The following is a 19,630-nucleotide window of genomic DNA, read 5'->3' on the forward strand; positions in this document are numbered from 1 at the left end:
CTAAGCCCCACAGAGGGTAGAAGAGGGGAGAGCTGCTACCCCATGAGGCTTCAGGAGAAATCCACAAAGGAATGTGGCACAAGCCAATGAAAGGCAGAGATGAGTTCCAGCTTTCTGACTGTTACTGGAGCTTTGCAAATATCCACCCGCGATACCTGGGCTGTTTTGAGAGACATGTACTAGTGACCTGACAAAGGTTAAAGGCTCGGTGTTAACTAGTACCATCCACCAGAAAAATATGTATTGAGAACAAGTCTTTCCCGACAGATCTGTTCAGAAGGTGCTGTTGAGGAAAAGTTCCATGAATCTGAAGATTTTTTTTAAAAGCTCATTTTGGTTTTGCTGTGCCATCGTTTACTTATGTGCAAGCATGCCTCAGTCTAAGAATTGCTAACCTGAGAGTGAGTGAATATGCAAAGGAGATGCTGGGTCAAGATGCACAGAATCCTGAATAAAAATGCTCTCATATTCAGAATTACAACACAGCTACACTTCATATAGAGCTCACGGGGTGAGAGGCAGACAACGGTCTTGGAGTTCTAATTTATGTGACTGATAAATGATTTCCAGTTAACACCTAATTAGATGCCAAAAAGCCACAATCAAGGAAGAAGGAGGGAATGGTTAAATGGGGGACGTGAAGGCAGCAATAACAGAAAAAAAAAAAAAGAAAAAGAAAAAGAAAGGGGAAGTTGATAGTAATTAATATAAATCAGAAGTTAGGAATTGTAGAAAATTGATAAGGGAAGCAAAGGGACACTAAGAGAAATATGTGGCCAGCATTGTTAAGGACAATATGAGTTTTAAAATTATATTAAGAACAAAAAGAATCCTGACAATGGGACTGGTCCATTACTAGATGGAAATATTAGAATTATCGATAGTAATGCAGAAAAGGCAGAAGCGTTGAATAAATATTTCTGTTCTATATTTGGGGGAAAAACACATGATATAGTCTCATCATATGGTGATAACACTCTTCCATTACATTAGCATCTCTGGAGAATGTTAAACAGAAGCTACGAAGCGAGACATTTTATTATCATGAGAGTCAGCTAACTTGCATCCAAGAGTTTTAAAAGAGCTAGCTGATGAGCGCACTGGATTGTTAATGCTGATTTTCAATAAGTCTTGGTGGCCTCGGATAGTTCCAGAAAGTCGATGATGTTCCAATTTTAAAAAAGAGTAAATGGGCTGACCTAGGTAATTAATCCTGGGCAAGAAAATGGAGCAGCTGATACAGCACTTGATTAATAGAGACCTAACGGAGGGTAATGTTATTAATGCAAATCAACATGGATTTATGGAAAATAGATCCTGTCAAATTTACTATATCTTTTTTTGATGAGATTACAAGTTTGGTTGATAAAGGTAATAATGTTGCTGTAATATACTTAGACTTCTGTAACACATTTGACTTGGTACCAAATGACATTTTGATTAAAAAACTAGAATGATCTAAAATTAACAAGGCACACATTAAATGGATTAAAAGCTAACTGATAGCTCTCAAAATGAAACTGTGAATGGGCAATCATCACTGAGCGGGCCTATTTCTACTGAGGTCCTACAGGGATCGGATCTTGGCCCTGCGCTACTTAAATATTTGCTTTAATGACCTGGAAGAAAACATAAAATCATGACTGATAAAGTTTGCAGCTGACCCAAAAATCTGGGGAGTGGTAAATAATGACTAGGACAGATCATGGATTCAGAGCAATCTGGATTGCTTGCTAAACTGGGCAGAAACAAACAATATGTTTTAATACAGCTAAATGTTTGTTCCTCAATGTATACATTTACAACACAGGCCATACACAGAGAAGGGGGGATTCTATCCAGGAAGCAGTGACTCTGAAAAAGATTTGGCAGTTATGGTGGATAATCAGCTAAAACATGAGCTCCCAGAGTGACGTTGTGGACAAAAGGGTTAATGCAATCCTGGGATGAAGCATAAATAGGGGAATCTCGAGTAGGAGTGGGCAGGTTATTTTAACTCGGTATTTGTCACGAGTGTGCCTGCTGCTGGAATAGTGCATCCAGTTTTGGTGTCCAGAATTCGAGAAGGATGTTGATAATTGGAAAGGTTTAAGAGAATAGCCAGGAGAATGTTTAAAGGATTAGAAAATCTGCCTTCTAGTGACAAATTCAAGGAGCTCAGTCTATTTAGCTTAACAAAGACAAGGTTAAGGGGTGACTTGATCACCGTTTGTAAGTACCTACATGTGGAACAAATATTTAATAACGGGCTCTTCAATCCAGCAGAGAAAAGTATAACATGATCCAATGGCTGGAAGTTGAAGCTAGAGAAATTCAGATTGAAAATCGGGTGTAATTCTTTTTTTTTTTTTTTTTTTTAAACCAGAGAGGGTAATTAACCATTGGAACAATTTACCCAGGTCATGGTGGATTCTCCATCACTGACAATTTTTAACTCAAGATTGGATGATCTACTTGAGGAATTATTTTGCAAATTTCTCTGGCCTGTGCTATACAGGAAGTCAGAAAATGGTCCCTCCTGGCCTTGGAACATAGGAATACTTTACTTGGCAATTCTAGAGCTAGAATTTGTGAGATCCTGGATGGTTTTCCCATGTGACCTTGGGAAAATCACTTAATGTGTGTGCCTCAGTTTTCCTGTCTGTAAACTGGGGATAATACCACCTCCTCCTTCCCTGACTCGCGGGGTGTTGCAAGGATTAATTCAAGCACTGCAGTAATGAGCCCCACGGAAAAGCCTATAAGTAAAACCTAACTCACAAATATAGTCTTAAAAAACAGAACAAAACCGGTAGATAAATTAAGCCAGTAAAGGTTAGACTGATTACAATGGAAATCCAGGCAGGACCACGCTGGCCCTAGCATATGGACGCATGCTTCCCACATCACTGTCCATCTCCTACGTACTCAGAACCATACAATGGCTTGACAGCTCAGACGGCACGCACATGGGTCTGAGTTAACTGCTACCTCCAAGGCCCCGGCTGCTTTGTTTATGCTCAGGGAGTGAGGCGAGCAGTTGAGAGTCACTTGGTTGAAGTGCTCTGACTGCTCATGTACACATAGTTTCTCCCCAATTCAGGGCAACTCCCATTACCGTTAAGAGGGACCAACTAAATCCTTAAGCATCACACTCAAGATGACTCAAAGTAAAGCTCTACTCTGGTGAGGAAGGGCCCTTCTGACTGACCAGTCCTGCATCCTGTGCCTGCAATCAGACCGGCTGGCTTGACTCATTAATGCCAGCTAATACAGCAATGGGACAGGGAGCTGGAGCGGGCTCGGGTCTCCTTCCCAGAACTGTTAGCTACACTCCAAACGCAGAACACTGGTGGCAGTGACGACTCTCTGATCCGGGGCAGTTTGTGGGATCAGCTGACAGAAAGCCTCCCCCAGGTTTTACTTATAACCTCAGCGGATCTGATCTGGAGTCTCTCTCTCTCGCACTGTCACACACACACACACACACAGCCCCACAATGCCATTTTCAAAGGGTCTCATTTTCAGAGCAGAACATAAGGGCCCGATCCTGAGGCATGCCCTAGACAGTATGGCTCTAGAAAATCATCAGACCCTGTACGTTTTTAAAATAATTTCACCCTCCCTGCTCCACGGAGAGTGATGTGGGCAGCACGTGTCCTCCTGCGTGGTGTTGGAAGCTCTGTGTCCCACTTTGATCCCTTGTTTCTAAGGCCTTAATATAGACTAGAAAAAAAATCTAATCTAACATTAGGTCTCAGCTGTGCATATAAAAACACAGGCACACATGAAAACCTGGACTTTTCTCTAAGGGGGATGGCAGATCTCCAGAATGCTCAGAGGCGGCCGGAAGCCCAACACAACTCACCCGCCCATAACTCCTATTAACTCCAACAAATTGTTTATTGCACAACAGAAGAAAAATGTTGCCCTTGCTCCCCGCATCAAACCTTTCCATGTGTGCTGCACGCGCAGGCTATTTCTGCTTTCCCCGCCACCCCCACGGGGAACTTGCTTTATACCCAGGGAAAGGTAACAGCAGCAATTATTACACACACTATCCCACAGCTCCTCGCTTGTTAAAGAAAACAAGAGTCTCTTTTGTGCCCGAAATAAAAGGAGATACCTTAATTAGAACAGTGGAGGTTGGTGAGTATTAAACACTGAGCTCAGCTGCTGTATGCCATTAAATTCATAAAAAAAAAGGGGGGGGGGAGGGCAGTCTTAACGAGATTACACACATTGACTTTGATCAAGACACAAAAGCACCAAGGCGTTCCAGGGTTTTTATTGCTGTCTTCGGGCTACATTTTAATGGTTACATTAGAAACATGCGAATGCAGGCTGGGAGATTTGGGAGAAGGGAGAGGGTATGAACACGCCTGGTGAAAAGGCCTTGGCTTAATAAACCGGGCTGCAGTGAGAGGGAAGGGCTGGGGAACAGATGAGTGGCCACTTATTAATTGCTTCCCCCACACCAAGTGCCAGTACCTTACTCTGTCCTACTGGAATATACCCTTCCCTCCCACGATACAGAGCAAACCCAGTCCCCAGCTACCCCACACCTCTGTGTGAAGAGAGGGGTCAGACCACATTTAAACACCCCTCTCCCTGGAGAAGTGAATGTTAACCCTTTCATGCCAGGAGCAGGGTTTTCTAGGGGTTCAATTTTGTGGCAGGCAGTGGGATGCTGGGAAGCTGCCAATGGAAGAAAGGGGCTTGACAGGAGTCCAAGTGGCTTGTGTCAGAGCCTCAGAAGGGCTGCTGATCCAAAAGACCATCCAAAAGAAGTTGGTGCTGCTGATCCAAAAGACCATCTAAGGATGGCGGGGAGGAGAGGGGTGAAAGAAATTGAAGAGTAAAATCCAGCGTGTGATAGAAATGCTCTATTCTCTGCTTGCAGCCAACACTGAAGAAGTAGATGATACCTCAGATCAGTCAAGGCAGCAGCACGTACGTTCATCTGAACACCTTCCTGCTACACAGCTGTCCATGCGTCCTTTGTAATGTGCTGCTAAACGCCTAAAAAGCCTGTGTAATCTAAATAGTGACAGGGGTGTAGCTGCACAGCTATAAAACACAGCCCGGGGAGAGGCACGTTACAGAGGTTGCTATTAATACCCAATGCTGCAGGCATTTCACCATCCCAGTAACTTTTCTTGGCCAAGACATTTAAAAGGCAGTATCTTAAAGGAACAGCACCAGATAGTTGAAGCTCCAAATTTACAATGTGTCCTGTAAAAATCAGATTTTGCAGGACCTAGCAGCTTTTAGAGGAGTGCCAGTCCCCTACATCGTTTGCAACTCAACACTGTAGCATCCTGCTAATGAACGAGCATCACAAAGTGAAAGTGACTAGCTCAAATTTCCAATGCCCATGTGGAGTGAAATGAAAAGTTAGCATCAGCGTCAGAGGGGGAAAATAAAAGCAGATTAAAAGAACTACAGCCAGTTTTAAGAAAGGAAAGGACATCACTTCGTTTAACAAAATATTCATGTTAGTTAACACAACAGCCTCCCCTTGAAACTAACCAAAAGGCAGCCCCCGGGGCATCTATTTCACATTTCCAACAGTGCCCGATTTTCCAGACAACCGACCAGACTCTTTCCAAATTGCCTGTCGCTGCTTCAATTAATCACAAGAGGGGAAGAAAACAGTACTTCTAAATAAAAATCATCTATTATATTCTCTGCTACTGAGACACTTTTCAGCGGGTTTCCCGGAAGAGGGGATGCTGCACAGGTCAGCATATCCCAGCTAAGTGCACCAGAGGCAGCGGCACAATGCATGAAACTCTCTTGGAAGTCTGTAGGAATTCCACAGGCAGAATTGTTCTAGCAGGGAGCCCTTCCAACAGGGAAACAAAGAGTGAGCAGCAGCACCCCTCGGTAACTCAAACCCACTTCCAGCCAATGAAATCAAACCGGAAGAACTCGAATCTGACTGGAGTATTTAACAGCGAAGGTTGGGTGCCCCATATGCGCAGAACCCCACTTAGATCATTTCATATAAAGCAAGAACCTTCTCTTCTAATGCAAGTCCATGTCTGGGGACAGGGAGAAGTCTATGAATCAATGCGAAAGTACCAAGTGCCTCACCAGAGTCCGCAGCCAGCATTCTTCACAGTGCACATGCCAGCACTGAATGGAAGTCAGGGGCATTGTGTAAGAGTCCTGAGGAGAAGAAGCAAAGACATTCTTGTCACAGAAAAGGCTGGCTGATTCCCAGCCTACATTCATGTCACGAGGGTACTGGCTTTGGCGATGGGGCAGGAGAAGAGGGCAGTTACCTGCTATAGACACTCCCCACTATTCCCATCTTGGTGAGAGCACAGCTCAGGAGTTGCTCCTAACACAGCGAGCAAGGTATAAGGCATCAGTCAGAAACAAAGCATAGAAATCAAGCGGCCTTTACTTAGGCAAGCTCTCTCTGACTTCAGGACTGAGTGAAAACTAAGCAGGGACCCCAAACTTTACCCCAAGAGCAACAGAGGTAAAAAACGCTCCCGTCGGCCATTTCTTTGCCTGACAGAAGCCCAGAACCCACCCGCTGGTGACATGGCTCAGTTGGCTATCTAGAGAGGTATATCACACTGCAACTTTACAGGCCCGCGAGCCTCAGTCAGTTGACCTGGCCAGCCACGACTATTCCGCAGGCCTCTAATTGCAGCAAAGTTGGGGCCACGTACCAGTATTCCCAATGGAAAAGTCACCAGGTTGTGCAAGAGCCAGAGAGAAGGGATAAGATTAACTCTCCTCACAACTGTCCGCTCTGCTGGAATAGCTTAATTATCTACCAAGAATACCGCAGTCATTTCAGCAGGCACGTCTTTGCTCTCTAGTGCTTTTAAGTGATTGATTAGTGAAGGTAGAAAACAGCAGCAGACCAGATGCCTTGCCTAGAATCAGAAACTGGGGCCTGTCTGATCCACCTAATGCCAGCCGTGAGCGAGCGAGCAAGTGTGCGAGCCTTGCTCCCCAGCACAAGCTCAAGTTTCACTGGCAACTCCGTCCCAGCAATATTTACTTCCATTGAATCACGGGACAAATAGCGCTCGGAAATAAAACCGAACGAGAGACACAGAAAGCTGCAGGCTCCGAGCCATTAGAGGGAGCTGCAGCCCTTCTTTAGGCAAGCCAAAGTGCCAACAGGCGCATAACTAACTGGGCACCGGCAACTTTTAAACACAGGCAAAATTCTGGTCTTTAAGTCATATGGTGGGTCTCAAATCAGGCATCCCCTCTCCTTACGGATGTGCAACTCTGCACGTGCAGGAAGAGAAGGCAGGCATTTGGGAGCTCTGCATGGTCAATCTGACAGGGGAACGCTGTCCTATGAAGTTAGAAATTTCTGCTCCTAATACAGACACAACTATGAACACCAATTAAATGATATAACTGACACACACACACGCACGCACGCGGAAAGAAAGTTGCAACACATTTACCCAGAGAAAGGAAGAGAGATTTTTCTTGTGTAAGGACAGGGATGTATTCACCTTATCAAAGCAGTAGGATTCTCCCCTCTCCCCACCTCAGCAAAGACAAGTCAAAGGTACCAAGACGTTTTCTGATTCATTGCCACAACTGGAGTGCTACTCACCATGCAAATGAGACATTTATAGCGGTCTCCACGGGAAAGCTGCCTTTCTAACTCACGGACACGAGCCTTTAACGCCTCAAATGTTGTCACTGCAGAGTCTTCTGTAATTCTGCAAGAGATGACGAAAGTCAGGGCTACTGGGTAAACGAGATCATTGGGACTTAACAAAAAGTTAAATTTATGGTCCCTTTGGCAGGTGCAGCAGACGCAGTGACAATGTCCAAAGAAACAATTTCAGCATATGCAGAGGACTATCTGAAAAGGGAGGACTATTAAGAAGACCATTGTTTGCATTCTTTCAGCTAAAAGCACAGCGAACGCTGTCATGTTGGAAATCCTCAGCAGAGATCTGAAAAAGTGAAGCAGTGTGGGTGGGTAACATTATACAGAACATGTTTTGGCAGGACACACACAAACTAAATGGTGGAAGTGGGAGTCATTCCCCTTTACTTCCTTCTTTCCCTATCACTGTAAGAGGCTGCATGTCAACTCCCTCCTAACAAAGCTTGGAGTGATGCTCTGGAGTTGGGAAAGTGTTTCTCTCAAGAGCAACAGCAGTCATATCATATGGTGATGATAACACTCTTTCCTTTCCACTAGTATCTAAGGAGGATGTTAAACAGAAACTACTAAAGCTAGACATTTTAAAATAAGCAGTCCAGATAACTTGCATCCAAGAGTTTTAAAAGAGCTGGCTGAGGAGCTCTGTAACCAGTTAATGCTGATTGTCAATAAATCTTGGAACACTGGGGTAGTTCCAGAAGACTGGAAGAAAGCTAATGATGTGTCAATATTTAAAAAGAGTAAACAAGCTGACATAGGTAATTATAGATCTGTCAGTCTGGCATCGATCCTGAGAAAGATAATGGAGCGTATCAAAAAGGACTTGTCTAATAAAGAATTAAAGGACTGACTAGAGGTGATTATAATGAATGCCAATCAACGTGGATTTATAGAAAACAGATCCTATCAAATTAAGTTGGTATCTTTTTTTTTAAATGAGATTACAAGTTTGGTTAATCAAGATAATAGTATTGATGTAATATATTTAGACTTCTGTAAGGCGTTTGACTTGGTGCTGCATGACATTTTGATTAAACAACTAGAACAATGTAAAATTAACAGGGCACATGTTAAATGGATTAAAAAACTGGCTAACTGATCGAGCTCAAAATGTAACTGTAATTGGGGAATCATCAGCAGATGTGTTTCTAGTGAGGTAGTACAGGGATTGGTTCTTGGCCCCACACAATTTAACGTTTTAATCAATGACCTCGGGAAGCAAACATAAAATCATCACTAATAAAGTTTGCAGATGGCACAAAAAATTGGGAGAGTGGTAAATACTGAAGAGGACAAGTCACTGATTCAGAGCACGCAGGATGGCTTAGTAACCTGGGCACAAGTAAACTATGCATTTCAATATGGCTAAACGTAAATATATACATCTAGAAACAAAGAACGTTGCCACACTTACAGGATGGGGGACTCTAGTCTGGGAAGCAGGGACTCTGAGAAAGATTTGGGGGACATGGAGGGTAATCAGCTGAACACAAGCCCCCAGTGTGAAGATGGGGCCAAAAGGGCTAATGGAATCCTGGTCTGCAGAAACAGGAGAATCTCCTGTAGGAGTGGAGAGATTCTTTTCTCTGTACGTTTGGCACCGGAGGAAGTGTGCCCAGTGCTGGTGTCACAATTGAACAAAGGTGTTGATAAATGGGGAGGGTTCAGAGAAGAGCCAGGAGAATGCTTAAAGGATTAGAAAACCTGCCTTCTAGTGACAGACCTAAGGAGCTCAGTCTATTTATTTTAACAAAGAAAAGATCAAGGGGTGACTTGATTATAGCCTGTAAGTACCTACTTGGGGAACAAATATTTGATAATGGGCTCTTCTACCTAGCAGAGAAAGGCATAGCCTGATGCAAGTTGAAGCTAGACAAATTCAGACTGGAAAGAAGGAATGCAGTTTTTAACCACTGGAACAATTTCCCAAGGGTCATGGCGGATTCTCCATCATCAGTTATGCTTAAATCAAGTTGAGCTGTTCTTCTAAAAGCTCTGCTCTAGGAATTATTTGGGGACGTTCTATGGCCTGTGTTATGCGGGATGTCAGAGCAGATGATCATACTGGCATCTTCTGGCCTTGGAATGTATGACTCTAAAAGCAACTCCCTTCCCTGAGAGGCCAGGTGCACTGCCTCTGCTGGGATCCTGGCCCTGGCAGCACATTGCACCAGGACAGATAAGGTACAGAGGGTTTCTGCTCAATGAAGTCTCACTTCTCAGGTTACTGGCACTGAGAAGGAGAGGGAATGGGGCGCAAAGCCAAAGCTGCAGACATCATATCAAGGAGCTAGATGGAAAAGCAGCTTTGCAAGAACTTCTTGCCCGGGCTCATTTCTGAGAGGCGGCGTTATATTGTTGCACAGGCCCTGTCATAAGGCCAGGCAAGTCCATGTTCACGATTCTGCCAGGTGGACAGAAAGAGTTTGCTGGCAACTGAAAGAACAGCTGAGCAGTTTGCGTTTCGTTCTAAGTTAATTTCAGGTCAAATCTATGGAGCTTCGAAGTCAGAAGAATGGCAAGGAAAACCCATGATCTGAGACTGTATCATTTATTCTGTGTACCTAGCAACACCGGTAACAGAAGCCAGTCCCTGCCGTAAAGAACTTATTTTAGCAAATCATGAACCGACAGGTGGCTTGAGGCAGGAGGCAGTCAAACCATCATGATTGAGATCGTAAGCAGCCGTCACAGCACACTCACTGCTTGGCCATGGACTCGTTGCATGGTGCATTAGCAATCACCACCTCTAGTCACAGCTCTGGAAACATAACTTAGGTTGGCCATTCTGCTGCCTCTTCACAAGCAGAATGGAATCTGGCTGGCTTCTCCCACTGTCATGTTGGCTGGGCAGAGCCAGGACGATGAAAACCCTGGTTATCAGTAGAGCAAACAGCTACGAGTTACAGTGGAAACGGATCAAATGGCAAAAGATCTTTAGAGTCAATTTTCTGATCAAGACCAAGGTCAAGAGGGTGCAGATGGAATGGGCGCTGCAGACATATGCAGCGTTAGGAACCATCAGGACAGAGCACAGCTCCAGTTCTAGCCATGAATGCAGGTTGGGACACCGATTTTAAGACTGCCAAGAACCATCTCCCTTGCCCGCCAGAATTGGGTGCTGCTGAACTTGAATACTGAAAGATACGGAGAGCTGATGTTGGAGGTTAATTCTCCCTTCTATCTCAGGAAAGGCACAAGGAAATTTATGATGGCATTTGAACTCTGCCAGAAACCAGATTCTCTCCAGTTAACCAAGCAGAGGTGGGAGACAAGGAAAACTTCAGTTAGCTGAACTCTTCCATGTTCACATTATAGCAGAGAGTTTCTGTCTCAGTCCCAACCCAATCCGAGCCAGAGTTTGAAAGGGAAATTTACCAGTGCAACAAGTGGAGGGGATAGCAAATGGCTTGCTCACAGAAGTCCGAAGGGCTGATCCCATCAGCCAGTTTTGGAGAGTCTCTGAGATAACTGCACCTCTCCAGCAATAAATGAATGAAATCAGAAGAGGCAGCTGAATAGAGGCATAAGCAATAGTGCGCAGAGCCTGCCTGATACAATGGCCAATCAATAGGAGGGCTGTAGATCAGAGCGCTAGTTAGCTGGAAAATTACCACACCGCTGTGTGCGTCACGCTGCAGGGATCCTGGACAATCAATGTGGGAGCTATCGATTTAGTTATTATCACTTCATACGCTCCAGACATTGTTAAATATACATTTATTAACCAGGCTGGGGTGCAGTCGGTAGAGAGGGAGTTTTAACAAGTGCAACTCTTCGAGCTGTGATCAAAGCTCTGCCGCTGGAGCCTTTAACCTCGCTATTCCTCCCTGCTGAGCTCTGTCCCAGAGCAAATCCTAAGGATCCAGTAAGTGGATAAGAGCCTGACCCCATCTCATGATTCGAGAGAGAGTTCTGGCTGCAAGTGCATGGCTTGCAGTTGAGATTTTGGGAAAGCTTCCTGGAACAGCAGAAACAAAGGACCTGACGTTCAGGGTCAAAACAAAGTAAGAGCTAATTACCCTGCTGCTTCCAAAGAGATGGAGGAAATGGGGTCAAGGCCAAAGGGAGAAACTTAGTACATAAAAGGAAACTGACGCTTCTTCCAGGGCGGGGGTAGAGGAGTCACTTCCCAGGCGTCTGGCTGCAGCATCGGGCGAACCACTCAGAACACAAGCTGTTCCACTGACGTGTTTTACCTTCAACTGGCTGCTTGCACCCTAAAGCTAAGCATCACTCAACAGCAATTCTTCCTGCAACAGGCAAGCGGGGAACTCCATCGGACTCTCCTTCCCTGCCCCTCCCCCAACGTGTTTACCTGGAAAAGGCTGGGAGTGGCTTGTGCAGTATTGAAAAAACAAGGACTAGCAGGGGTGGGCAGTCAGTCAGCCAGCCATTGAAGCTGGGTGAAAGCAGGTAGCGTAGAATCATCCTGCTGGTCACGGGAAGCAGAATGAACTAGCCGACAGTGCACAGGACGGGGAGTCAGGACTCCTGGGTTCTAGTCTATTGCTGATTTACTGTGTGACCGTGGGAAAGTCATCTGACCCTTCTGCATCCCAGTTCTACCACTTCACACATGAACAGTGATGTTCCTCGACTTCTGTAAACTACTTAGAGATCAGTGAAGTACTATTGCAGCTGTCTAGTATGGCCTCTGGCACTGGCATTTCACTGAGTCATCACAACACATGCACTACACAAGGTCCCTCACCAAAGGCTTTTAAGCAAAGTAAGTGCTCATGGCATAAGAGGGAAGGTCCTCTCCTAGATCAGTAACTGGTTAAAAGACAGGAAACAAAGGGTAGGAATAAATGGTCATTTTTCAGAATAGAGAGAGGTAAATAGCGGTGTCCCCCAGGGGTCTGTACCGGGACCGGTGCTGTTCTACATACTCAGAAATGATCTGGAAAAAGCGGTGAACAGTGAGGTGACAAAATGTGCAGATGATACAAAATTATTCAAGATAGTTAAGTCCAAAGCCGACGGCGAAGAGTTACAAAGGGATCTCATAAAACTGGGTGACTGGGCAACAAAATGGCAGATGGAATTCAGTGTTGATAAATGCAAAGTAATGCACATTGGAAAATATAATGCCAACTATACCTATAAAATGATGGGTTCTAAATTAGTTGTTACCACTCAAGAAAGATCTTAGAGTCACTGTGCATAGTTCTCTGAAAACATCCACTCATTCTGAGGCGGCAGTCAAAAAAGCTAACACAATGTTGTGAATCATTAGGAATGGGATAGATAAGACAGGAAATATCATATTACTGCTTTATAAATCCATAGTACGCCCACACCTTGAATACTGCACGCAGATCTGGTCACCCCATCTCAAAAAAGATATATTGGAATTGGAAAAGGTAGAGAAAAGGGCAACTAAAATGATTAGGGGTATGGAACAGCTTCCATGTGAGGAGAGATTAGTAAGACTGGGACTGTTCAGCTTGGAAAAGAGATGACTAAGGGGGGGGATACGATCGAGGTCTATAAAATCATGCCTGGTGTGGAGTGAAGAAGGAAGTGTTATTTACTCCTTCTCATAATACAAAAACTAGAGGTCATCAAATGAAATTAATAGGCAGCAGGTTTAAAACAAACAAAGGAAGAATTTCTTTACACAACACACAGTCAACCTGTGGAATTTCTTGCCAGAGGATATTGTGAAGGCCAAAACTAACAGGGTTCAAAAAAGAACTAGATAAATTCATGGAGGATCGGTCCATCAATGGCTCCTAGCCAAGATAGGCAGGGGTTGCTGTTTGCCAATGGTTGATGAGATCGATCACTTGATGATCCACCATATATTCATGCCCTCTGAAGGACTTGGCATCGGCCACTGTCAGAAGACAGGATACTGGGCTAGATGGACCATTGGTCTGACCCAGAATGGCCATTCTTACGCAGCTTTGCTGCTATGTCTTACTTTGCCGCTCCTGGTGTCGATATTCAGAACACACTTGTCTCTTGCTTCCTGTAGCCAAGAGACGCCAGGAGCACCAAGAAGCAGGCTCACTCAGATTGAAGATGGAGAGTCCTGAGCTCACGATGTTTATAGGTGTGCAGTGACTGCCTCTGGTTGGAGAACCAAAGCAATGTGACCTGCAGAAGCCACAGAGGCACTGATGCTTCCCTGAAGATGAAGCTTTGACCAATGCCATTTACTGTCTAGTCACTGGATTTCGTGGTCAACCAGACAACTGTGCAGCCATCCATGGCGGAGGCTGGTGTGTCTGCTGCAAGACAGGAAGCAGTTCTATGGAACCGGGAAAACAGCACTGGGGTGAGTAACTAAAAACAGCATCAGAAGTATTTTTGGAGCTTCTTCATAGCAGTTTTCTTGTTACACTGGAAAAGAGACACTCCTCCCCCTCTACTATTTAACAAACCCCAACTGAACACCTGCTCTGTTCAGGTGCTGGATAGGACAAGGGCACAGATGCATTAAACAAGAGAAAATGATCAGTGTGTAAATCAATTAGCATCATTACTCGACTATCATGGGTTAGGTGAGTCAGGTTCCCCCACCTCAAAGCCCCCATCCCACCCTCTTGTCATGTGTCAAACATTTGCATGCATGTGAACTTTGTTTCTTCAAATTAAACTGAGCAATTCCCACCTGACGTCCCAGTGGGCAATCACAAGCAACTCCATTAATTAAATTATCTCTGATTCTGCAGCCTTGGAATCTCTCAATATACAGAGGATTGTGCTTTAGCAATAAAATACTTGACCAAAATGAAAAATGCTGATGCCCGCGTGACTGACTTCTGTTAACCCTTCACAACAGATTATTATAGACTGCCCTTTGAGAAAAGCTGCAAGAGACTGTCTGACCAAGATGGGCTTAGGAATCAGAGCTGTGTGTGTAGGGGGACAAGCCTTCATCTCTGCAGGATGCCTACTGCAGCAGCTCAGCAGGGATTCACTGCACAGGCCAGTTACACATAATCAACAGAGAAGAATGCCACCGCCTTCAATTCCTTGTGTATTCAGAAGTCAGGGTGTGATGCAAACCGTAACAGCATGAGTGATGGGGAAGCCTTTGGCATGGCAGGCTCTGAAAAAGGACTCCGCCTCCCTTGGGTTTCACTCAAGGAACTCTGTCATCAAGCGTTCTCCATAAAACATCCCTCTGGTTTGTTTATTTCAGCTGGGTATAAATTTTCCCTTCTTCATAAATGGTCACACTGTACATAACATTCCATAAATTTTTACAGCTCCAGTTTGTATGCACCTTGTAAAAAACATTTAGCACTGATTAAATGTACTACCACTAAAATTTCATGAGCTACTTTTGACACTTGATATTCTGACCTCCCCCTCTCTTCCCTTTCACATTTATTTTTGTTTTCATATGCCTGAAAACATGGAGGGTGGGCAGGATAATTTACTCTACCACTAACTCACTCATGGGCAATTGTTTTTTAAATAAAGTCTAATTCACCCTCCTCAAGAATCTGATTGGGATAGAAAAAAACTCCATTTTCCCTGGCTAAGGGCAGGGGTCAGGTCACTAGCCTATACTGTAATAATTTTGGGGGTGGGAATAGATTTGATTCATTATAATCATGATGAAAAACAAAATAATGCAATTCCACAATCTGTGACCTTCCTCCTTCCTTAACCCAAACCCCTTCTTTCCTACCACTCAACGTACGTATGAACTAGAGTGCAAGTTCTTTGGAGCAGGGACTGTGTTTTATTAGTCCGTAAAGCCCCATGCATAGCTATGGTGCTGTATAAATAGCAAGAGAGGTACTTATTCAGAATCGAGGAATGGAACAGCATGACGATGGGGCTTTGCACCTCACTCCCATGTTAGACTCAATGCCAGCCATACTCCCGCACCATCTAAACAGCACAACCTATTTCATTTGGTTAACTATGAAACTCCGTGCTTGGGGGCAAAAGGGTTAAACAGGTCTGATGAAAGGTTAACCTGCCACCCGCTTTCAACTTGACTGGTGAGACTGCAAATGAAGGCCCCGATCCTGCAAATCTGATCCATTTAGGCAGATCCACGCAGACTCCTGCTGAAGTCTCTTGCGCTCTGCAGGGGCGCAAGGTACCATTCGTGTGGACTGGTCCCTGGGATTGGACATAAAGGTAAACCAGTGTCTGTCCAACAGCGAGGTTAACAAGGAACCCTCTAAATTCATAAATACTTCTTCATCCAGGAGGCTTTAAAAGAGGGCAAATGTTATACAATCGCAGAGTTTAAAGGTGCCAGGACTTCGAAGGAACTCCAACATGATGGTGGTCTTGGTGACCCCTCGGTGGTCGAGGATGATCTCTTTCACGGGTTTTATTTTCTTTGGGTCCTTCGATGACTGAGGAGTCTGATCCTTGAGCCACAGACTCGCTGGCAGATGTTTCAGGGGATATAGGAAGGCAGGGCTGGACCCGATTGCTGCATGACAGTTATCTGTCCTTTCCTCTCTGGCATTTCTCCTCAAAAATGGTTGTTCCTTCTTAGACAAGTCTTCACCAGTTATCCCTATCTTGGGCTACGATCTCCCAGTGTGTGATGTCGATGCCACAGCTCTTGATGTTTGTCTTGAGGGCGTCTTTAAAGCATTTCTTGTGGACTTTCCGTTTCCTTTATCCTTTGGTGAGTTGGGCATACAGCAATTGTTTTGGTAGGCATGCATCAGGCATGCCTATGCAGTGCCCACTCCATCTCAGCTGGTGCTGGATAATCAGGGCCTCAACACTGAAGATGTTGGCTTCCGCGAGGACATTGACATTAGTGTGGTGATCCTCCCATTTTATGTAGAGGATCTTCTGGAGAAAGCGCTGGTGCAGCCGTTCCATGTTTTACAGGTGTTTTCTGTAGGTCACCCAAGTCTTGCAGCTGTAGAGGAGAGTTGGGATCACCACGGCTTTGTAAACTAAAAGTCTAGTGCGTGTTCTGACGTCTGAGTTGTTGAACACCTGACGAGACAGTCTGCCACAGGCAAGGCTGGTGAAGCGGATTCTGTGTTGAATCTTGATGTCTATATTTGCCCTCGGTGAGAGATGGCTGTCCAGGTAGGCAAAGTGTTCTACATTTTCCAGTTCTTCTCTGGCAATGTAGATCTTCCTTGCTGGGTCTGATGATTGACCGGGAGCAGACTGGTGGAGAACTTTTGTTTTGCTGATGTTCAGGGTTAGCCCTAAGCTTTCGTAAGCTTCAGCGAAGCAGTTAAGGGCTGTTTGTAGATCCTCCTTTGAACGTGCAATTATAGCACAATCATCTGCGTCCTGGAATTCGGTTCTTTGGTTCTGGCACAGAGCTGTGAGAGGTTGCCATCAGTCCGATATTGGATACCAATGCCCTGTGGCAGACAGTCTTGGATTAGTATTGTCATAACTGCTAGGAAAAGGAAGAAGAGTGGGTGTCAGTACATAGCCTTGCTTTATGCCAGCTTGGATGGCAAAGGCCTCAGATGTAGAGCCACTGCACAGGATGGAGGCAGTCATCTGGTTGTGGAGGAGTCTTACAACAGTGGCAAATTTGCTTGGGACAGCCAAACTTCGACATGATTTTCCACAGAGTCTCACGGTTGACAAAAGAGTCAAAGGCCAAGAGATAAAGGCCATATACAGCTCCTGGTGTTGTTCTTGACATTTTTCCTAGATCTGCCTGGCTGCGAAAATCATGTCAGTGGTGCCTTGTGATGGTCTAAAGCCACACTGGGACTCTGGGGGTACTGCCGCTGCAAGAGGGAGCGGACAATTCAGTACGATTCTAGCAAGAATCTCCCCAGCGATGCAGAGGAATGCAATACTTCAGTAATTGCCACAGTCTGTCCTATCTCCTCTTTTGAAAGCGGTGACGATGTCAGCATTGTATAAGTCAGCGGGGATTTCTTCAGTGCGCCAGATTTTGATTAGTCAGTGTTTCTCCCCCCACTTTCAGTACTTCAGCTGGTATGCCACCAGGACCTGATGCTTTATTGTTCTTCATTGCTCTGCGGACCTCCTGAGGCACTGGTGGGTTGGTGAGAGTTTCCCAGACTGGGTGCTGAGGGAGAGAGTTGATACGGCCAAAAGTCACAGTCGATTCTTGATTTGGAAGCTTTTGATAGTGTTCCTTCCAGCATGCTGATGGATTCATTTTCTTTAAGAAGAGCACTACCATCTTCAGATTTCAGTGGTGTGAGGCTTGGTCCGTACAGGGTCTTTGTCTCACAGAAAAAGCCTGGCATATCATGTCTGTCAGTGAATGCTTGAACTTCTTTTGCTTTGTCCTCCCCCATTTGTTTTTGATTCCTCGGATCCTCCTTTGAACCTCAGCTTTGAGCTGATGGAAAGAGCTCTGCTTCTGACTGGACAATGGATGGTTTTGCCAGTCTCACAAAACTTTGGGCGATGGGTAAATGTGATACAATCGCACCGTTTAAAAGCATGGGGATTTTGAAGGAACTCCAGTGTAAGATGTGTGGCAGATTGATCACATGCCACTCCAGAAGGTGCGGGCTGCCAATCTGGCAGATAAAATGGGATTTTATTTCCCTGGATGAGCAGCCAAGACAGAAGGGGCCAGATTCTTAGCTGGTATAAATCTATGTAGCAATGCTGAAATCAATGAAGCAACACTGACTTGCACCCCTAAGGATCTGGCCTACAGTCTCAGAGAATGCCAGTGTACAAGTGACTTCTGGCAGGACGTCAATATTTAGAAGCTACCTTCCCCATCACCAACCTAAAAATCTAATTTTTTTGGGTTGGTTTGTTTATAAACTAGCCTCCCTTAAAAAGGCTGATTTATAATCCCGTGAAGGACTGTCACATGTATTGGCACAGATGCTAATTTATTGTCCTCTAGGAAAGAAAAAGCCCTCTTGCCTTGATTAATGTATGTTTTTGTATTGTAAGATATTAAAGAATGCTGTTTCACCTGTAATTATAGAGGATAGTTTATTCTGGCGAAGTGCCCTGGCTCCTCGTTGCCAAGTTATGAATAATACAATGTTCCACCTTCTAATTTCCGTGTTCTAAGTTGTGGATTCAGAGAGGGATGCATGCAAGGGCACACACAGGCAGGGCCAAGGCTCCATGAGTCACGAGCGCCTCTGTTTTATACTTGCTTGCACAACTTGTTAATACCAGCAGCTGCTTGCCAAGTTCAGAGTTTGCTGCTGACTAATTTCATCTTGATGCAAACCAAAAACATTGTCTCTTTTCTCCCCGCAGAGGAATTATTTCTCTTACACTTGCATGCACCATTGCAATACCACTGTGGGGGCTTACCGTTGCAGGAAGGCATTCTAAGCCGCATTTAGTTGGGACCTGGGTACAGATTCCCTGAAGAATTAGAACTACAGAAGAATTAATTATGCTTTCATGTTTCCTTTGCACACAGAGCCCGACGACGTCTTTACAGAAGCAGAGAGAAAATTCAGGCGCTGGCTCATTTTTTATTTTTGGCCCGTGTTTCATCAGGACATGTGTCCAGTCCCGGTCAAAACGGAATCAGATGGCACCACTGAACATTCAGAACATAGAAGCCTCTGAGACAGCATGTTTAGAAGAGTCTGTAGGGCTACAGTGTCCATTGGCCATGGAGAGTGATTTAAACAGGAGGTTAAAGAAACGCTGAGCCTACGCCAACATGCTAAGTGCGCCATCTGAGCACTTACGGTTCTATATGAAATCCGTCAGACTGACTCCATGGGTCACCTTATTCAGATTTACAGACGTTGTCCCCTGCTCCAAAGAGAAAATAAACGCCATTGCATTGCTTTGCTGAAGCTGTAGCTATCAAAGAAAGGGCTTGCCACAGAAGACTATTTTGATGCAGCAAGATTCTCTATTGAAGCAGCACTGGCTGTTATAGGAAATAATTTTCTAGGCAAAGTTCCCACATAGAGATAATTTTATATCTGACACTTTAATATGTCAGGTCACCTTTCAAATGCCTCTACTATGCTGGTGCCGCTGAAGGTGTATTTCTAGCAGGATTATGGGCATCATGCTCCCTGTTGAAACACA

The 19,630-nt window shown here is 44.8% G+C and overlaps 1 protein-coding gene across 2 annotated transcripts in view; it reads right to left on the bottom strand.

Moving 5' to 3' along the window:
* Window positions 1–19,630, bottom strand: part of RNF220 (ring finger protein 220) — a 332,511-nt gene that overhangs the window by 11,534 nt on the left and 301,347 nt on the right. For both annotated transcript variants that reach the window (XM_067567892.1, XM_067567893.1), the window contains 2 exons: window positions 7,583–7,691; window positions 6,079–6,153 (listed from right to left, as the gene is read on the bottom strand). In XM_067567892.1, the coding sequence (XP_067423993.1) occupies window positions 6,079–6,153; window positions 7,583–7,691 (184 nt within the window). The remainder of the gene's footprint in view (window positions 1–6,078; window positions 6,154–7,582; window positions 7,692–19,630) is intronic.

The sequence above is a fragment of the Emydura macquarii genome, unplaced genomic scaffold (assembly GCF_026122565.2).
Source record: "Emydura macquarii macquarii isolate MOO-44397 ecotype Brisbane River unplaced genomic scaffold, CSIRO-AGI_Emac_v2 contig_2805, whole genome shotgun sequence".
Taxonomy (NCBI): domain Eukaryota; kingdom Metazoa; phylum Chordata; order Testudines; family Chelidae; genus Emydura; species Emydura macquarii.